This window comes from Dromiciops gliroides, chromosome 3 (genome assembly GCF_019393635.1).
Source record: "Dromiciops gliroides isolate mDroGli1 chromosome 3, mDroGli1.pri, whole genome shotgun sequence".
In the NCBI taxonomy this organism is placed as follows: domain Eukaryota; kingdom Metazoa; phylum Chordata; class Mammalia; order Microbiotheria; family Microbiotheriidae; genus Dromiciops; species Dromiciops gliroides.
The window spans coordinates 46,032,857-46,053,904 of NC_057863.1; the positions used below are offsets into that span (position 1 = coordinate 46,032,857).

Sequence of the window (21,048 nt, forward strand, 5' to 3'; positions counted from 1 at the left end):
TATGGAACAAGGGGGTGACAATCGAAGATCTGTGCTTAAGGGACATCTCTTAGTCATCTAGTAATGATAACTGACTTTGTTATAATGATTTATAATTTGCAGAGCGCTATAGATCCATAGTCCTGTGAGCCTCACCAGGACTGGGGTGGTAAGAACCACAGGTGATATTGTCTCCTCATCACAGATGAAGAGACTCGAGTTAGTAGGATTTAAGGGACTTGACCACGGTCATACAGCTTCTAAATGTCAGCGTTGGGGTTGTAGCACTGTGAGCATTTACACCTGGTAAATCAGCTAATGGTATAAATGATTGTACCAATGATTTGATTTGTTTTGTTGATTTCTAGACTTAAACGGTGGAGAAAAATATTAATGCCGATTAAAGTTTCGAAACTGTGTACATTTTTTTTTAAAGAACTGGTTGTTAAACATTTACCAGCTCACTCCTGAATGCAAGCCTTCTTTATCCATAGGCTCCCCAAATCCTCTCCATTAGGCACTCAAAAAAGCACTGATTAACATTGAACGGAAGTACCCTTTACCGGGTTTACTAACCAGCTGGTTTAAGAAGTGGAAGGAGGGGCTGCTGTTTTAGCTATTTTCTCTGGCCCCTTCCCCTCCTTGCAAAAATGCTACTGCTCAGTAAATGTTTAAATCGCAAAAGAGCACAGCCAGTCCACACTGGAAAGACACGTGGACCAGGGTCAGGGAGCTTCACGGCCTTCTTACTTACACATGCCCTATTTTGCTTGCCAGCTGCAGGCTCATCTCTATGGCCACCAAAACAAGGTTCTACACGTCTACCAGACCTGTTAGAAATGCGACTCTCCTTACACAGGGCAGACCAGCCCTCTGATTGCTGTCAAGGAAAACCTCCATCTCCCTTAACAGAGGACTCAACGTTAGGGCTTCCAGCACCCCCTTCCTTGCCCCCACGGAGCACGCAAGGCACCATCAGTCGACAAGGATGATTAAGCGCAGACTATGTGCCCGCCATTATACCAAGCCATGCGGGCGGACACACACACACACACACACACACACACACACACACACATCTATTGGCACAGCATACAGTGGTCTTTCTGGTTTCCGAATGACGCTGTCCAGGTTGCTGCCCAGTGTGTGTGCTCGGGCGTGGCTGAAAACAGGATCAGCCGTCTTGGGAAACTGAATCCCAGGGGGCCCAGCCCTACGCTGGGCTGTGACGGGGCGCTCGCTCGCTTCCTCTCCTGCTTAGTAGCGACTAAAACCCGGAGAAGCGAAATCCCCACTCTAACAACGGGGCTCCAAGCAGGGAAGCCGTTCAAAGCCAAGGGCAGCTTCCAGGGAAGGCCAGGAAACTTGGCCAGCACAACAAACCGGGCCCCTCCCTCCCTCCGTCCTCCGGGCGGGGAACGCCCCGGCCCACGCCCCGCCGCGAAGCCGGGCGGAGTCGAGCTCTATGGGCAGCCTGGCCTTGCCAGTCCCCGCAGCGCAGCGGCTGGGCGGAATCACACACGTGTCCGTGGCGTCACGTCGCCTCGGTCTCTTACGTCAGATACTGTTCCAGAAGCTGCTGGGCTGAGGCTCCGAGTCCGGTCCGGCTGGAAGGGGGGCGGGCAGGTGGTACTCGTTGCGCCTGGGGCGGAGAGGCGGAGCGCGGCCGACTGGAGAGGGAGCGAGGCGCAGCAGCCGCGTTTGGAGACGCCCCGGGAGCGCTGAGACATCGCAGGGACCCCGGGACGTCGCAGGGACCCTGAGACGTCTCTGGAACGCTGGAGGCGGCCGATCGGCGGTGGTGGCGGCTGGCAGAGACGGCTTCCCGGAGCTCCCCGGCTCCCCGGCGGAGCTCCCCGCCTCTTGGCTCGCCCCGGCTTTCCCAGAGCAGTGGGCGGTCCCGGGGCGGCCGTGGCCGCAGTTTCGCTCCGAGCCAGCCCAGCGGGAAGGGAGTGGGTTGATTTCTGTGCCCCGGCCGCTCGGCGCCCACACTTCGATGGTTGGTTCGGAACGCGATGAGCCGTCCGTCCTCCACCGGACCCGGTGCTAACAAACCCTGTGGCAAGCAGCAGCAGCACCAGCAGCAGCAGCAGCAGCCCCCGCAGCAGCAGCAGCCGCAGCCGCAGCAGCACGCCCCGTCCCAGGCTGCGCCCCCGGCCGCCGCCACCATCTCGGCTGCCGGACCTGGCTCGTCCGCGGTGGCCGCCGCGGCCGCAGTGATCTCAGGCCCTGGCGGAGGCGGCGGCGGCGGCGGCGGGCCGGTCTCTCCCCAGCACCACGAGTTGACTTCGCTTTTCGAGTGCCCGGTCTGCTTTGACTATGTGCTGCCCCCGATCCTGCAGTGCCAGGCCGGGCACTTGGTCTGTAACCAATGCCGCCAGAAGCTGAGCTGCTGCCCGACGTGCCGGGGATCCCTGACCCCCAGCATCAGGAACCTGGCCATGGAAAAAGTGGCCTCTGCTGTGCTATTTCCCTGCAAGGTAAGTCAGCCCCAGGTGCAGCGGGGAAATTCTCATTGCCTTCCGCTGCCGCGCGTGGATCTAGGGGCGCGTGCTTGTTCCAGATGGCAGTTAAGGAAGGACAGGCGAATGAGACGGTCACCTTGGTGGAGTGGAGTAGATAGATAGCACTGCAGCTGAAGTGTGGAAGACCTGAGTTCAGGTGTCACCACTAGCTGTTTGACCCTGGGCAAGTCGCTTAATCTCTCTGAGCCTGTTTCCTCGTCAGTAAAATGGGCTAGTTGAACGTGATGACCTCTAAAGTGCCTTCCAATTCTAGATCTATGATCCTAGGTACCCTCCTTAGGTTTCTATAGTTTTCTCCTAAAACTCTGTATATTACAAGCCCTGTGCACCACTCCCCCTAACCTCCAAAACGGGGCATGGTGATAGGGTTCCCCACATTCTTCCTTTACCTGCCTCGTTCTCCATTGCAACACAAAATACTGTACCAACATAAACTTCCTCTTCCGCTCTCTCCACCCTCCCACCCCACTCCTGTTCACTCCAGGGTTCTTTTGGGGAAATCCACGTGGTGATGCATGCATACCCTCTTACTGGCACCTTGGAGACAGCTAGAAAAATAAAATGGGGACTGAGAAGATGCTAAAAGAGGCTCAGGAGGAAGGAAAGACAGCCCCTGATCCCACGGCTTGGCAGGAGTTGGTTAATTCTCCTCCCTTTATCAGGAGTTCAAATCGTAGGCCTGAAAACATCTCCTTGATGCCTTGCTCGCAGGCTCTTGGGAGAGCCCTCAGTAATGGGTGGAGGGCTTCTCAGGGCATTCTTAACTCCCCCAGCATCAGGTGCATTCACTAACTCGTTTCTCCCCTCCTCCAACTTTAAGATGAGACCATCAGGGAAAAGTTGTTACATATCCTAGGTGAAGTGCTCTGAAATTAAATTTGTATGCAGTTATTATCTATAGAGGATCAAAGAGAGTGCCTTTTGGTATAACTTTGACATTTTCAGAATTAGCTCTGAATTAACCCATTAATCTCTAGGCTTTATTACTTTGCTACAGCTATTCCATCATTATAGTGATTAAAAAAATGACACATAACATTTTCAGGTTAGCAAAGCGCTTTCTTTAAGTGATCTCCTTTGGGCCCACAATAGCCCTGTGATGTAGCTACTACAGGTATCCCCATTTTAAAGAATAGGAAACTGAGCTCAGAGAGGTTAGTGACAATGAACCCAAACTTAGAAACTTATTTAAACAGCATCATACTTCTAAATGTTGGAGTAGAGAAACTAGGCATCATCATGGGCCATTTAGGGAGACATTTGCCCCTTGGTGTTTCTTATTTTGTAGGACAAGTGCTGCTTTTAAATTGGAAATCCACTGGGGAATTACAGCTGGGGAAATGTAGTCGGGTGAAAACGAGTGACTTAATTTGGTGTTATACTGTCGCAGAGCAAGCTTAAAATAAAGTATTATGTAAGAGTTTGAAGCAAATCAGTATCACTTGAATTGTGAAACCTAATTCACCAAAATAAATTTCTTTTTACCCATCACACAATCTTCCATGAAGTTTCAGAGACAACCTTTTTTTTTTACTTTGTGTTATATATCACTTCTTTACACACTCAGAGGAACTCAGTTTAGCCACTAACCCATCACTTTTTGATTCTAGCAATTCGCTCTGAATTTCTCTTATAAATTACATTTCTTTTGGGAAAAAAACCATTTTCTGGAGTTTTCTTGATGAAACCCCCAATAATGATGTGGCACTGTAGAAAGTAGAGATGAATATGTGATGGAAAGCTTTTGCCCTGTTAGATGTAGAGTGAAACTCCATGATAGATGGAACGGAGTGAGAGGATTTCATCTTTTTGAAATGGCAAGTGGAAGAGTTGTGAAATAGACTGGAATGAACTTCAGTTGCCGACCCCAAATTCAAGAAAAATATTCTCTCATTATGAACTATGCCTATAAATGTTGAGATCACTACTTCCCTTCTCTTCTCCCCTCCCACCACCCCCAAAAATCTCCTTTGATTTAAAACAAACAAAAAAAACTCTTGTGATTTCACCCAAGAGGGAAATGTATGATGTAGAGTAAATAACATCCTAAGTTTCACTTTGAGAATGGATTAAACTGGCTGATTACTGTTCAGCCAAAAGAAATCTTCAAGGTGAAGTTGTCTTTGAAAAATGGGTGTGGGTAGGAATAGGGGAAATCAACTTTCAGTTTAGGGATTTGGCAGTCTCTTGGCATAAGTTGTGAGGAGGGATGCAACGAACAGACGTATCACTTTGCAAGCTAAAATAAAATGCTGTTCAGAATAAAAGAGTCACTCACCCCAGTGGCCAGGTCCCAAGCTTTAGCAGAATCTGGCTTGGCGTCGTTGCTTTTTCTGAGAATGACTTATGGAATTGGTATCATTCTCCCCAAGTTTTGTTTGTCCTGATGTCCAAACTGAAGCTTTCTTCTATTCCTCCCAAAGCCTCATTGAAGCTAGTTCATGCTGAAAGGGCATGAGTGGTAGGGGAACTCCTTTGCAGTTATTTCTTAATGTCTCCCTGTTTGGCCAGCTGAGTGATGGAAAGGGGGTGGGGGAGAAGGGGAGAATCTTCTAGATATAAATGTGTGAACTGACAGAGGAAAAGGCATGGTTTACTGGCAGGAATAAGCTCTGGTCCCCACTCTGCTATTCACTCTGTGATCCTGGTTCAGTCAATTCATCTCACTTGACCTCAGTTTCCAAAAAATGAATGTTGTGTTAAAAGAATATTGGATTTGGAGTAAAAAATAAAACCTGGGTTTGACTTTAGGCCGTGTCATTTACTTCCTGTGTGGCCTTGAGAAATCAATCAACAAGCCTTTAATTAAGTGCCTAAATGTGTGCTGGGTACTGAGCTTGGCTCTAAGAATACAAATACACAGAATGAGACATCTCTACTCCCAAGGAATTTACATTCTAATAGCAAGTCACGTTTAACCTCCCTGAGCCTCATTTGGAAAAATGGAAAGATTGGGCTAGATGGTCTATCTTCCACCCTTGAGTCATAGTATCTTAAAAGGAAGTCCCCTTCTCACCTTCCCAATTGGGTCTGTCTTAGGCTTTGGACCATAGTTGTCAGTACATAACATTCTATAATAGGAAATGGTAAATATATATATATATACTACATTGAAAGTTTGAATATGATATTCTCATCTTTAATATGGGGGACAGGGTCAGACTGGTTGTCCCCATAAGTGTCCATTGATGATTCTCTGATTTTGGGAAAGGGAGACATGGAACAAGAATTTGGCACCAGCCTCCCAAAAGCATATGGTAATTAGGAGAATGGGGGAAACTATGTATGAAATGTGTCTTTGAATGATTGGATAATTTCACTAAGCTGTTGAAAATCACTTTTCTAGAAAATTAGTTGGGAAGAATCTTGTAGAGGCATGTTAAAAATAACCCAATGTCAGGACTTTGCTGTGGTCTCCTCTAGGCTCTCATCGTTTTCTCTCTGTTAAACCTTGATGCAAAACAGACTTATTAACAAATGACCACCTGACATGGGTGTTGGATTATTTACAAAATGGTTAACATGAACCCCTTTGATTGAGGGGCACTGGAGAAGTAGCATTACTCGCAAGTTCCCCTTTTTCAGGGGGAGGGGAAAAGATCTTTATCAGAGAACAGGACATTTGTAAAGGGATTTTTAGTAAAATCCTGGAGTTGCTCTGTGGTTGAAAAGTTTTGAGATGGTGATTATTTCTCATGCCTCTGTGTGTGTGTGTGTGTGTGTGTGTGTGTGTGTGTGTGTGTGTGTGTTGGAGTGGGTCAGAAAATGGAAAATTAATTGTCTCCACTTTGTGCTCAGCTATGTACAATTTGACTATATATAACATTACTGGGTGGGGTTGTTTGGGGGGGACGTTAGCTCACCTACACTTTCAGTGATAGTTTTTGCTGGAAATTTCACCGCCTCTCCTATATTTGTATTTGTTATGGACTCAAATTTCTAACATCCCCAAATTTCTATGGGTTGAAAATCACTGGGAGCCCACAGTTTATGTGACTAGAAGTTTCTATTTATGGAGCTATTGTTCAACCCAGATCAAAGGACAACACAGGATAATCACCCTGGTGTGGAGGACCTCTCAGGTCAACTTCTCTGACTCCCTCATTTTACAGATGAGAAAACAGAGACCAAGAAAGGTTAAGTGACTTCCCCAGGGACACACAGCCAGGAATTCAAGCTCATCTCTTTTCTTCCTTCAAATTGGGTTCTCCAACCACTATTGTCACCTGGATGATAATGCAAGCGCTTACTCATAGACTTTGGACCGTAGTTCCAGAGGCAAAAGAGACCTCATTGACCATCTAGTCCTCATTTTACAGGGAAATAAAGGGAATTACTTAACCTCAATCACCAGGAATATAACCTAGGACCTCTGACTCAAAAGCCAGAGCCCTTCCCACCACATCAGAAGAAGTTTAGAATGATTCTTTCCATCAGTTTTGGGAGCATTCTCTGAACCTGAAAGTTCTCTTGTACTTTTGTCACAAAATATGGAAATACATTAGAATACCACCACCCACTGCTACCTCTATCATCTTTACCACCATCACCATCACCACCATTATCACAATCACCACCTCGACCACCTTCACCATCACTATCATCACCTCAACCACCTTCACCATCACCATGACCACTCTCACCGCCGCCACCACCACCACCATCATCATCGCTAACGTTTATATGGCTCTTGCTATATGCTAGGCACTTTGCTAAGCATTTTTACAAATGTTCTCTCATTTGACCCTCCCAACAACACCAGGGGTAGGCTCTATTATTATCCCCATTTTATAGATGAGGAAACTGAAGCAAACAGACTTGTTCAGGCTCACGTGGCAAGTAGGGGCCTGAAACCATGTTTTAGGCACATGTTATTGGGAAGAGAGCAGAGGACCTTAAGTCGAGAATGGGATGCAGACATGACTGGCCACCTCCTTTCTCTCAGGTAATTTTTCAGGAAAATTGTTTTCTTTAGGTGGAAGTTCTGTTGGGATACAGTGGCAAGAACCCTAGAAATGGATTCTGGAGCCTTGAGTTCTCATTTAGGTCTTGCCGTGACTTGGTTGTGTGCCACAGGGCAAGCTGTGCTTTGAGCCTCAAGTTTCCTCCTCTGCAAGCAGAGGTGATTGGGCTAGAGGCTCTTTTTCAAAAAAATATCCATTGAGCACCTACTGTGTGCAAGATACCAATAGGTCTTTTAGGGCAGAGGTGTCAAAGACAAGAAGACAAGCCCCCCCTAGCTAAACAGATTGAAATGTAATTAGGAGGGGGCAGCTAGGTGGTACAGTAGATAAAGCACCAGCCCTAAATTCAGGAGGACCTGAGTTCAAATCCGGCCTCAGACACTTGACACTTACTAGCTGTGTGACCCTAGGCAAGTCACTTAACCCTCATTGCCCACAAAAAAACAAAAGAAATGTAATTAGGAAATATTTAACAAAAGAAATAAAAATACAGGAAAGCTTAGATAATGTTAATGTGTATGCAGCCCACAGGGATCCTCATATATGGTTTATATTGGAATTTGCCACCCCTGGCATAAGCTATGCAAAGAACAAGAGGAAGTCATGGCCCTTCGAGGTTTATAGTCTGCCATAATACCCAAATAAGCAAAAATGAGATAATAAAGGGAGTCCCCCAAACCTCAGTTCCATTATAAACTACTTGGCTGACTCAGGATATACTCTCTATTTTTAAAATGCTTTGCAACCCTTGGAGAGCTATAGGCTAGATGTCATTTTTAATCATGTGAAAGTCTGCCACAAGTGTTATGACCAAGTACTTTGTTCAGAACTGGGAAGGTCGGGGACAGGGGGTGGGATCACCTTCCAGCTGAGGGAAATCTGGGTGCCCTTCAGAGAGTAGATAATTAGGCATTAGGAAGACAGAGCTTCACTGACTTCCATCCTCGGCAGATATTTATGGCCTACTAAGCACTGATGTTTTTGTTGTTCAGCCGTTTCAGTCGTGCCTGACTCTTCGTGACTCCATTCAGGGTTTTCTTGGCAGAAATACTGGAGTGGTTTGCCATTTCTTTCTCCTTATTTTACAGATGAGGAAACTGAGGCAAACAGGGTGAAGCAACTTGCCTTGCCTGGAGTCACACAACTAATAAGTGTCTGAGGCTAGATTTTGAACTCATGAAGATAAATCTTCCCTGTTTCCAAGCCCAGTACTTTATCCACTGCTGGGGGAGATACAAAGTAGATAACTGATACACAGCAGCATGTGGTTAAGGGAATTAGAGAGAGATGAAGTAAAGTCTGAGGCAGAACCAGGGAAGGCTTCCTGAAAGAAGTGTCATTTGAGTTGGGCTTTTAAAGCATGAGAAGAATTTAGCAAGGGAGGTTGGGAGGCTGGGGGGAGCAGAGAGAATTTGAGGCTTAAGAGGCACATCCAGTGGACTATGAAGGTACAGTTATATGTGGTGGAAACAGAGAAAGGTTCCATTTGGCAGGAGCTTAGAATGCTCAATGAGAGTGAGAAGAAATATACTGCAAGGCAGCTTTGTGGGTGCCAGATTGGGCAGGACCTTGAATCCCAGGCCTAGGAGCTGGAACTTGACTCACTACGAAAGAGGAGACTACTGAAGATTTTTTTTTAGCAGTGACATGACCAGGTCTGCACATAAGATTATGAAGAATGGATTGGAAGAGGGAGGGAGGACAATGGAGTGGGAGAAACCATTTAGGAGGCTGTTGAAATATTCCAGACATGTCGTAATAAAGATGGTGTTGGGGGAAATACAGAAAAGCTATTGCTAAGGTAGAATCAATGGGATGTTGTAACTGATTGACTATGAGAGAGAAGAGTCCGAGATAACCTATAATAGCACCGGATCAGGTGAACGGACAGGTCCGAGCAATGAGGGGAGGGAGGGCATGCCAGGCAGGTATGAGCACATTCAAGGAGTTGGGAAAGTGTGGGCAACAACAGGTAGCATAAGTTGGGTGGAGTATAGGATACCTGAGCTAGACAGGTAAGTTGAAGCCAAATCATGATGAGAATTGAGTGCCCAGCTAAAATGAGTGCTTTTGTTTTGGGTCTGGCAGAAGAGAGAGGTTCCAATAGTGCCCTAGGCACTGCTTTCCACCTAGGGAGAGAAGAAAGCAGCTGAAGGATACATCCCATCCTGGGACGGGTGCTTAGGGTTTTGTGTCAAGTCATTAAGAGTCTTGGAGCAAGTCTATGACACATGAGAACTGTCCATCATGTTTCATCTGGCAACCTTGTGTAGGTTGGACTGGAGGTGGGAAGAGACTAGAGCAAGGGTTTTTAATGGAGACCCATGATCTTGTTGTTAAATATATTTTTTGGTAAAGGTATTTGAATAGACTTGATTTCTTTTGTAATCCTGTACATGAAAACATGATTATAGGAAAGGGTCCCCAGGCTTCACTAGGCTACAAATGAATCCATTCGGGGAAATGGGCAGCTGGTGGCACAGTGCGTAGAGTGCTGGGCCTGGAGTCGGGAAGACTAGAGTTCAAATTTGGCCTTAGACATGCACACTTAGTCGTGTGGCCCTGGGCAAATCACTTAATCTCTGCCTCAGTTTCCTCAGCTGTAAAATGAAGATAATTATAGCACCTACCTCAGTAGGGTTGTTATGAGAATCAAATGAGATGATATTTGTAAAAGTGCCTGTAGGCACTATATAAATACTTGCTTCCTCTTCACTGTTTGCCTCTCTCTCTCTCTCTCTCTCTCTCTCTCTCTCTCTCTCTCTCTCTCTCTCTCTCTCTCTCTCTCACACACACACACACACACACAGAATTTAAGAACTCCTGGGCTAGAGGTTAAGATACTAGTATGGAGGTGATTGCAGTAATCTAGGCGAGAAGCCATGAATGCCTGAGCTAGGGTGGCAGCAATAAGAATGAAAACAAGAGCTTGAGTGTGAAAGTTTGAAAGCATTTATTGAGTCTGCTATGTGCCAGGCACAATGCCAAGCACTGGGACTACAGAGGAAAGGCAGAAACAGCGCCAGCCCTTAAGGTGCTCACTTTGTGAAGAGGGAGACAATAATAGACAAACAAGATCTCCATACAGTCCATTGTGGAGGTAGAGGAGAATGGAGAAGCAGGTTTTGGGGGAAAGATGTGTCTGTTTGGGATATGTTGTTAGTCTGATGAAAAGAAGATCTGGCTGTCTTGTGAACTTTTTCTGTTTAGCCTCAGGATAGAAACAGCAGTAATGGGTAGAAGTTACTGAACTGGCTGACTGATAGTGGTAGGACTCAATGCAATTTATTAAGCCCCTCTTTCAAAGTACTGGGGATACACAGGTCAGTAACAGGTTCTTGCCTTCCAGGATCTGCCATTCTGCTGGGGGAGGGGGAGGGGGGGGAGGGGGAGGGGGATGCCTATAGCATGCACCCAGATGAGGAAGTACAAGAAAATTTGAGGAGAGGGCACAGGGACAACTGGGAATGATTTGTTGAAGTAGCCTCAAAGGAAGCTAGGAATTCATTCTGACTGGATTAAAGAGAGAGCAAATTCAGGGTGGGGGGAGGTGTTAGGTAGATAGACATCAGATCAATTCCTAGAATGGTTAATGGGTCAGGTTGACTTACTTACTGTGCCAGAAGGGGAATAATATGAAATAAATGTTAAAGAGCTAAAGTGATAATAAAGTAGAAGGTATTTGAAGTACTGACAGAAATTGAATTTTCCTGTCAAATTCAGCAAACATTAACCTATCAAATAAGATGTGGGAAATAAAAGCATTTTATAAAAGGTGAAGCCTCTACAGTATGTAAGAGTATTGTGTGATAATCACAGGTCATTCTGCCAGATCATCTTGCTCTTGGCTTTTTAATTTCTTTTCTATTTTAGGATGAATCCAGCACCTTCCCAGCATTCAAATATTTGATTTATTGGGCATTTATTAAGCCCATTCTGTGTGCTGATGTGGTACTTAGGTGCCAGGAATATTGTACAAAGTAAAAATGAAAGAAAACCCCAGACCCTCAAGGAGTTTACATTTTGCTGGTGAAAAAATGACATAGTCCTTGTTCTTAAGTTTGTGATCTAACTAAAACAAATATACAGATAAATAGAACACAAGGTTTGTGGCAAAGGAATGACTAGCCAGCCAACCAGCTTTAGGAAGGGAGAGCACACTGACCAGGAGTTTAACATCTTCATCTTGATGGTTCTTCATCTTTTTGGTGTTTTGTCCCCCTTGGGTCAGGTGATACCTGTGGGCTCCTCTCAGAACAAGCTTTAAAAATATATATATATATATAATATAAAAACATAAAATGAATCACATAGTATTACAAAGGAAATGAATTTTATTGAAATAGAGTCCTCAAGATTTTTAATAAAACATGTATAACTCATATCTGATTGTCACCTCAGGGAGGGGGGAGGAGAGGGAGAGAAAGCAGGATAAATAAATAAATAAACAAGCAAACAAACAAACAAACAAACAAATAAGCAAGTAAGTAAATAAAGAGCAAACGAGTAAATAAATAAATAGGTAAATGGGTAAATAAATACATAGACAGAAAGACAGATAGAAAGATAGATAGACAAACAAGTAATTTTTTTAAATGTTTATTGTTTAGCTGACAATCTTTTTTTTAATGTGTATTGTTTAAAAAAAAAAGTTCTCAGGCCTTGTCTCTAGTATGGTACCTTATGTAGTGGTAGCTTAATAAATGCATGTTGGACTAAATTGAATAGATTAATCCCTACATCACTTTCAAGCAGGAAATCCTGTCATCCAAACCCTGTGTTTTATACCTCAATCCTAGAGTTTTGAAGTGACTTGTCCAATGTAACTTCTTTCATAGAGGGTGGATTGTTGTTGTGTTGTGGTTGTGTTTTTTGGGGGGGCGAGGGGGCTGTTAATCACCGAGGTTTCTAGTTTCTACCCAGTTACAGTAGAAACATCAGTCTACCAGAGAGTTTGGGGGATTAGGGTGTTGTGGTTATTTCTGACCCTTAAACCCTTTTGTTCAGCCTTATTGGTGAAAATGTTTTGAAGATACTTTTCTGCCTTCATAGAGTGAATATGCTAAATAACTGTGTAATGATCAGATGCCTGAGTAAATTGCAGTGTTTCAGGGTCATCAGTCAACAGCCATTTATTAAGCACTTTGTAGTAGTTCCAGGTTCTGTGCGGAGTGCTGGGGATGAAAAGAAGGGCACGAACAGTCCTACCCCCTCCAGGAACTTACTGTGTACAGGAAAGGAGATAGAAAGATAACCTTGGAGGAGAGAACTCTGGCTACTAGAGTCTAATAGGTGGGAGGATGGGCCTCCTGAAGAAGGTGGCTTGCAGGAAGCCAGGCATGAAAAAGACGGGAGACCATCCCGGACATGAGGACCAACCAGTTAAACCACAGAGGTGGGAGATGGAATGCCCTGTGCAAGGGATTTGGAATATGCTCTCCCATGTAGAGAAGGTCAGAATTAACTCTGAGCTTTTGATTTCCACTTAGCTGAGGTGTTTTTATTTCTTTGGGGTTTTTTGTTTGTTTGGTTTTTTTGTGGGGCAATGGAGGCCAAGTGACTTGCCCAGGGTCACACAGCTCATAAGTGTCAAGTGTCTGAGGCTGGACCTGAACTCAGGTACTCCCGAATCCAGGACCAGTGCTCTATCCACTGTGCCACCCAGCCTCCCTGATGTTTTTATTTCGTGCACAAGGGAAAGGCCAGACTGAAGACACACTAACTGGTTGTCACAGCCAAACTCAAAATCTGAGATGAGTAAAGCAGAACAATTTATAATATCTTGAGGATAGAGAAAAAAATTATCAAATGAGGGTGGTACAAAGTGTCAGGAGACTGATGAAGGTACATAAAGCTGGGAAAGTCACTTAAGCTCTGTGGCAGTGACTGTTTTGAAATATCCTGAGAAAATTAAAATGTTAATGGATAATGAATTACAAGTTGAGCAGATGCTTTCCCATTGTGAATGACAGCAAGGTTTCCCATGAGGTGGGAGGATTGTTAAATTATTGTAGTCCCTCAGGTAGCAATATCTGGCTTTCCCACAATCCTTTGTTATAATGACAAGCTCTCTAAGAGCATAACTAACACAGGTCTAGAGCCCTGATCCCACCCTTGATAGGTACAGAATATGTGGGAGGTTGAACCTCCAGCTGCACTGACCAGAATATCCATCCATCCATCCATCCATCCATATATACATATATATACAAATACACACACACACACACACACACACACACACATATAGTTGGGGCCAAATTTAATATGTAGAGAGTTAACTGGGTGGCTCGCCATAATTGGGGTTCAGAAAATAATGAGGGACCTCTAGGCCCAAAGCTCCCTCCCCTCCAAACTGCCTTTTTAGATATTTCACCCAGGTCAATAAGAAAGGAGTTTAACAGCCTCTTTTCCACAAATGAATCAGGTTTTATTAATGGGGATAAAATAAACAACAAAGGTGAAATTAATAAAGACAAGGGAATAGGGAAAAAGAAAAATGGATAATCCCCCTAACTCTAACAAAAGCCTATATAATCCCCAAACTCTCTTCTAGCTCAACTAATTTCAAAGAGTTGGGCTCATTTATTAACTCGATACTTGGGGTCTATAGCTTCAATAGGAAACAGCTATGCAGCTAGGGCCCACAGGAGAAACTTCCAGGAAAAAATCTCTCTCATATCAGCTCCTGCAGCTCACCAACTGGAAAGAGACTGAGCTCCCCTCAGCGAGCATTTACTCTCCCTCCCCAAAAGGGGAGGTCCTTCAAACTTGATTGGAGAGTGGTTTCTCCTGCTGACATTAGCAGCATACATCACTCAGGACAGGCCAGGTGTGGTCCATTCCAATCAGTCTACCAAATTCCATTATTTTACCACATTTTATATATATATATATATATATATATATATATATATATATATATATATATATGGCAATTGGGGTTAAGTGACTTGCCTAGGGTCACACAGCTAATAAGTGTCAAGTATCTGAGGTCAGCTTTGAACTCAAGTCCTCCTGAATCCAGGGCCAGTGCTCCATCCACTATGCCACCTAGCCACCCCGAATATACTGATTTTTGTTTTGTTTTGGTTTTGGTGTGTTTTTTTGTGTGTGTGAGGCAATTGGGGTTAAGTGACTTGCCCAGGGTCACACAGCTAGTAATTGTTAAGTGTCTGAGGCCAGTTTTGAACTCAGGTCCTCCTGAATCCAGGGCCAGTACTCTATCCACTGCGCCACTTAGCTGCCCCGAATATACTGATTTTTAACAATATCTCTGACATGACTGCTTACTTGATTTGAAGGATCAAAATGTTGAACAGTAGATTTAGCATCTAGAGAATGCCCTGTATTTGACATCTACAGAGGACCAAGGGTCAGGTCCCAACTCTGTTCCTTCCCACCTTTGTGTCCTTTGGCAAGTTACTCTGGGTCTTAACTTCAGGTTGGACTAGAAAATCTGAAATAATAGCTCTGCCTATTTGTGATTTGCCTCTTTATTTTTATTTTAATTTTTTTGTGGAGCAATGAGGGTTAAGTGACTTGCCCAGGGTCACACAGCTAGTAAGTGTCGATTGTCTGAGAATGGATTTGAACTCAGGTCCTCCCGAATCCAAGGCCAGTGCTTTATCCACTGTGCCACCTAGCTGCCCCAGTGATTTGCCTCTTAAAAAAAAAAAGTGAAATGGAGAGATAGATTTTGTTTATTGGGATTTCTGGGTAGTATAGTTCTAGTTCATTGAAATTTTGAAGTCTGGAATCTTGCCTAGCCTTGTCAACTGGTTCCCCAAAAACATGAACTTAGACAAAACAATGCTATTAATTCAGGTGGAACAGTGTTAGAAATTCAAGATGAGTTACCTGGGCAGCCAAAATTCAGACTATACAGGCTTAAAAGGTAAGAGATGAAATGGAATTTTACCCAGCTGGAAACTACTTTCTCTTTCTCCCATCTCTCCCTCCCTTCCCCATTTCTCCCCTTTCTCTATCTTCCTGTCTTCTTTTTTCCCTTCCTCTCCCTTCTCCTCCCCTCTGTCCTCCTCCCTTCCTCATTAATCCATTTATTTCCCTCTCCTCTCTGCCAAAAGGGAGAGAGGGTCATCTCCCTTGAACTCCACAAACAGCCAGTTTTTTTGATTGGCATTACATGCTGTTCCCCAGAAATCACAGAGCAGACAGGTCCAAGGGCAAGCCTTGAATAAAGTGGTATTTGTAACTAGTTGGCCACAGTTCCTTGTGATCTGAAACCAAAGGAAACATTTGTTATTTTAGAGTTAGTGGCAAGGATAACTAGTCTCAGCAGGAAAAAATCAAATCAGATTCTTGGTGCAACCAGCATTAAACTCTCCCAGAAGCTGAAGAACAGTAGTTTATCCGTGACCAGTAGAGATTAGTTTAGGTTTCCCCAAACTTTGTTTTGGTACAGTCCAAAGAACGTTTGATTGGGAGTCCGATGATCAGCCGCTTACTCTGTGTGCGACGTTAGGTAAGTCACTTTTTTCTTGGCCTCAAGGGGGTTGGTACTAGGTGGCCTCTAAGGTCTCTTCCAGCCAATCCAACAAGCTTTAAGTAAGGATCTACTAGGTCCCAGGCAGTGGGGATCCAACACTAAAATAAAATTCTTCCTCCCCTCAATGACCTCCCATTCTTTTCCTCATGGTTTTCTTTTGAAATTGAATTTTCTTAAAAAAAAAAATTAAAAGACTTTTTTGTCTCCTTCCCACTTCCCCCTCTACTCCCAGAAAGATGTTTTTCTTGAATCGTGATGGATCGTTGTGTTGATTGTTTTCACAGTGTCAGTGTTCTATTCATTCAAGGAGTTTATATATTAATGGCACAGATAGCATGTACATAAATTCAGGGGATTTTCTTGGCAGATATCAAAGTGGTGTGCCATCTCCTCTAGTTCATTTTACAGTTGAGGAAACTGAGTCAAAGTAAGTGACTTGCCCAGGATCATACAGCTGGTAAGTATCTGAGGCCAGATTTGAACTCAGGTAGATGAGTCTTCCTGACTCCAGGCCTGGCACTCTAGCCACTGCAGCGCCCCCTAGCTGCCATGTATGTACATATATAGGGGTGTACAAAACATAGAGGCTAATCTTAAGGGGGTAGAGCACAAAAGGTCTCCTGTAGAAGGTGAGATTTGAGCTGAGTCTGAATGCAGCCAAAGATTGCCAAGAGACAAAGGTGAGTAGGAAGTCAAACTAGGCATGGGGCATAGTTCTAGTGCAAGGGGACTGAAGGTTGGAGTGAGAAATAGCAGGAGAGCTACTTTGACTGGGACTATAAAATATAGAGGTGCACAGAGGGGAATGTTTCATAATGAGGCTGGAAGTGGGAGGTAGAAGCCCCTTCAAAAGTACTATATAGGGGCGGCTAGGTGGCGCAGTGGATAAAGCACCGGCCCTGGATTCAGGAGTACCTGAGTTCAAATCCGGTCTCAGACACTTAACACTTACTAGCTGTGTGACCCTGGGCAAGTCACTTAACCCCCATTGCCCCGCAAAAACAACAACAACAACAAAAGTACTATATAGAGGAAAGGCAGTGAGCTCTCAAACTCATGACATGATTGCTCCAAAAAACATCCAAATAATGCCATAGGACAATGCCTGGAGCAGCAAAACCCACAGAACAATGTGCTGAAATCATCTTCTAACCAAGAACGGCTTGGAAGGTCAGAAGGAGGGAGCTGCTGTGCTGAGACAGGAGTGGAGCCCAACCCCACAGTCACCCTGACACAGATCCAGGCCCAGGAAGGCCTCACCAGAGAAAGAGACACCCTGTGTGCCCCCCCCCCCCCAGCCTTTGAATCAGCTGCAGTGCCAGTGTTGTCTAGAACTAAGCTCACAGTCTGGTGAGAGGGCTGAGCCCTTGGCAGGGGGGAGACTACAGGGGTCTCTGCTGGTGCTGAGGCTGAACTTGGGTTTTTCTCTCCTGCTGAGAGCCAGGACTAGGCTTGAGTAGCAGTGGCCAAGGTTGGGGAGGGGTGTGCAGGCTCATCAGAGCTAACAACCACAACACACAAAGCTGATTGATTAGCAAGTTGGCCTGGGGTCATCTACAGACCAGGGAACCAACCAGGCCAGTGAAGAACCTGATCCTCCTTAAAAGAATTGGCTCCAGGAGGGAATAATGTACACATTCAGTTGGGTGGAGTAATCTCTATAACCCTGCTGGAAAATAGGAGGGGAAGGGGATAAAGAGAGAGGGACAAAAGAAGGAAGGGCAGAGTGGGGGAGGGGACAGACAGAAGCAAATCCCTTTTGAAGAGAGATAGGATGAAAGAAGATGGATCATAGAATAAATATCATGGGGAAGGGAATAGGATAGAAGGGAAACATTTAACAATAGAAAATCATGAAAAAAAGAAAAGGGGTGAAAAATTGTACAAAAAATATTTATAGCATCTCTTTGTGGTGGCTAAGAATTGAAAATCAAGGAAATGTCCATCAATTGAGGAATGATGGAAGAAGCTGTGCTATATGATTGTGGTGGAATGGTCTTGTGCTATAGGAAATGACAAACAGGATGATCCCCGAAAAACCTTGAAAGACTAATGAACATCGATGTAAAGTGAAGTGTGCGGAGCTGGGAGGACATTGTGCATAGTGACAGCAGTACTGTTCAATAAGCGATTGTGAATGACTTAACTACTCTCAGCAATGCAATGATCTAAGACAATTCCAAGGGACTAATGAGGAAGCTTACTATGCACCCCTATAGAAAGAACTGATAAAAAGAACACTTGTGGATTGTACATATATAACCTGGTTGTGATCTTGTGGAGTGGGGAGGAAAGAGAGGGAGGGAGGGAGAAAAATTTGGAACTCTTAAGTCTTATGAAAATGAATGTTGAAAACTACCCTTACATGTAACTGGAAAAAATAAAATAAATATTTGTGGCTAAAAGAAAACAACCAGGATTTAAAAAAAAAAAGTACTATATAAAGGGGCAGCTAGGTGGCACAGTGGATTCAGGAGGAGTGAATTCAGGGTGTGGGCCCTGGATTCAGGAGGACCTGAGTTCAAATCCACCTCAGACACTTAACACTTGCTAACTTGTGTGATCCTAGACAAGTCACTTAACCCTCATTGCCCCACAAAAAAACAAAACAAAACAAAAACCCAAAAGTACTATATAAAGAAAAATCTAGTAATTCAGATACTTACTAGCTCTGTGACCCTGGGAAAGTCACTATACCTCTGTCTCCTCAGTTTCCTCATCTGTAAAATGGGAATAATCAAAACACCTACTTTCTAGGATTGTTGTGAGAATAAAATTAGATAATTGTAAAGTGCCGGAGCACAGTGCTGGCACTCAGGAGGTGCTGTATAAATATCATCATGTCATGGGGTGCAGAGCACCCCAGAAGTTCTCTGGGGCACATCAAGGAACCTTCTCCTTGAGAAACTAAACCAGAGGACAGATAACGCCTAGAGAGATAAGCTGAACCAAATCGGACTGAGCTAGCTTCGGATTCCTACCCTTCATTCTGGTCTTCCTTACCCTGGGGAGATAAATTTGGGTGTGGCTGTGGCCTTTGTGTCCTGAAGAGGGATCTGTAGCCACCCCTCACCCAATTCCTTTAGTCACTACCAGTGGGGGATAGTCCTCTCTCACTAAAGGAACTTTTCACGGGCAGATGGTCCACCCCCATCAGGCCTCTATAAAAGTACCTTCCAGTCTCCTGTTCGAGGAGATTTGGTACCTCTGAGCCATGTGCTTTATGCCAAATCTCCCCATGAAAAGTCCAAGGATTTCTTTCATGGTTTCCCTCCCCCCACCCTTCCCTTCCCTTGCTCCTAAATAAACTATCACCTTATTCTAACTAAGTTTTATGTGCAAGAGGGTGTAATTCTTTAAAGAGGAATTCCCAAGAACCCCAACTCCCACCAACCCGTACCCCATTTTCCCACTATATCAATCATCATCATCATCGTTGTTGTATATGTGAGAAAATAATGATCAATAACAACTGTCTTGGGGGAGGGCCCAGAGATCAGTTTGTCCTTTCTCTGCCCCCCCCCCCCAACTCCAGAAAGTTCAGCTCTTGTCTGGGACAAAGCCCTAGGGAGCAGGGGAAATGGACTTTGATTCTTTTGTTTAGCTAGTGAAGAACCACACCCAGCAATTGGCTTAGATCAATGAATAGTAGTGAGCCGCCTCTATCTAAGGAGGATGAAAGCCTTGGCTACACTGGGGTCAGCCTCTTTTCGACCTCTCTGCTCTTCTCTCTGTCGTCACATTCTCCTGGTGCATGCTCTTCTTTCTTAGGACTATGTAGGGACGAAGGCCTGAGACTGAGACATTAGGGAGGCACTTGGCCAGCTCTTTCATGGTATATATGATATTCATTAATAATAAATGCTGACTGTCAAAATGGGTGCAATAGCAATTAATTTCTAGAATACAGTAGCAAATAATTTTAGAAAACACAGTTTAGCAAATAATTTTTAAAAGCACATATATAACATAAATAAATGCCTATAAATACAGGAAGAGATCATCACATGGTAAAATGCGTGGATACTTAAACTTGGTCAAATCTATTTACTTAGTTAATAATAGTGTCTTTTCTCACTCTTCCACCCCCTGACACCAGCCTTCATAATGTAGTTCTGCCTTTAAGACTGGTGTGAGAATAAACCTAAGAAAGTTTCCCCCACCTACGTGTATCTCTTTGAAGAGATCAGAATGTACTTCTTAGAAAACCATGTATGGGAGTAACTGGTGACCCACTGGCAAAATTCCATCAATTTTGTTCTTATTGCCCTCACTGTCCTCCCCCCAACTCCATGTCCCTTTAAAACTGGGCAGCCATCATTTTTGCCCTCTCTCTACTAATGAAGAGTTTATCAAGAGTTTATCTAAGCTAGGAATCCTTTATTTGTGGGATAAAGGGCTATACCCCTGTCCCAGGAGCTGGCCTAGAGCCAAAGATGGGAAAGAATGCCATTTTTATTCACCATATATAGAGTCACCTCTGTGATCTTAGCATGGGGCCTAACACATAGTAAGCATCTAATAAATGCTTGTTTCCCTGCCTTATACTTTCAGACTTGAGCACTGCGTTTAAAATGAGTGGATGAGACTCCTCCTATTCTCAGATTGGGGGGAGGGAGAGTGGAGAAGGAATAAGTTTGTTTTCATCTTAACTCTGACCCCTGCTCTAAAAATGAGGGTTTTTGGAGGGCAAAAATCATGAAGCAGCAAGTAAGAGGATAGGTCTCTGTCAGGACCGTCAACTTTAAGAAAGAGTCTCTCATTTTAACTTTCCATTCCTCATCTCTTAACTCTCCTTCATCTCCTTGTTTCATATTTTATTAATGCTTAAAAAAGAAAAATAACAGTAAACACCATTCCTAGTCTGCTTCCTCAATGCTTTGATCTTGGGGGGGGGGGGCAATAAGGGTTAAGGGACTTGCCCAGGGTCACACAGCTAGTACGTGTCAGTTGTCTGAGGTCAGATTTGAATTCAAGTCCTCCTGAATCCAGGGCCGGTGCTTTATCCACTGTGCCACCTAGCTGCCCCTTCAATGCTTTGATCTTAATTGCCTTCCTTCTCTGGCCCTAT

At 44.3% G+C, this 21,048-nt stretch overlaps 1 protein-coding gene and 1 long non-coding RNA gene across 2 annotated transcripts in view; one reads left to right on the plus strand and one right to left on the minus strand.

The window, feature by feature from the left end:
* LOC122751022 overlaps positions 1-1,413 on the minus strand; it is a 32,166-nt gene extending 30,753 nt beyond the window's left edge. Inside the window, exon 1 of the long non-coding RNA XR_006355765.1 lies at positions 1,076-1,413. This is a non-coding gene — a long non-coding RNA (uncharacterized LOC122751022). The remainder of the gene's footprint in view (positions 1-1,075) is intronic.
* A 98-nt stretch (positions 1,414-1,511) lies between these two features.
* The window catches only part of SIAH2 (siah E3 ubiquitin protein ligase 2), a 37,178-nt gene continuing 17,641 nt past the window's right edge, over positions 1,512-21,048 (plus strand). Inside the window, exon 1 of the mRNA XM_043997926.1 lies at positions 1,512-2,459. Coding sequence (XP_043853861.1) covers positions 1,995-2,459 — 465 coding nt within the window. The 5' untranslated portion in view covers positions 1,512-1,994. The remainder of the gene's footprint in view (positions 2,460-21,048) is intronic.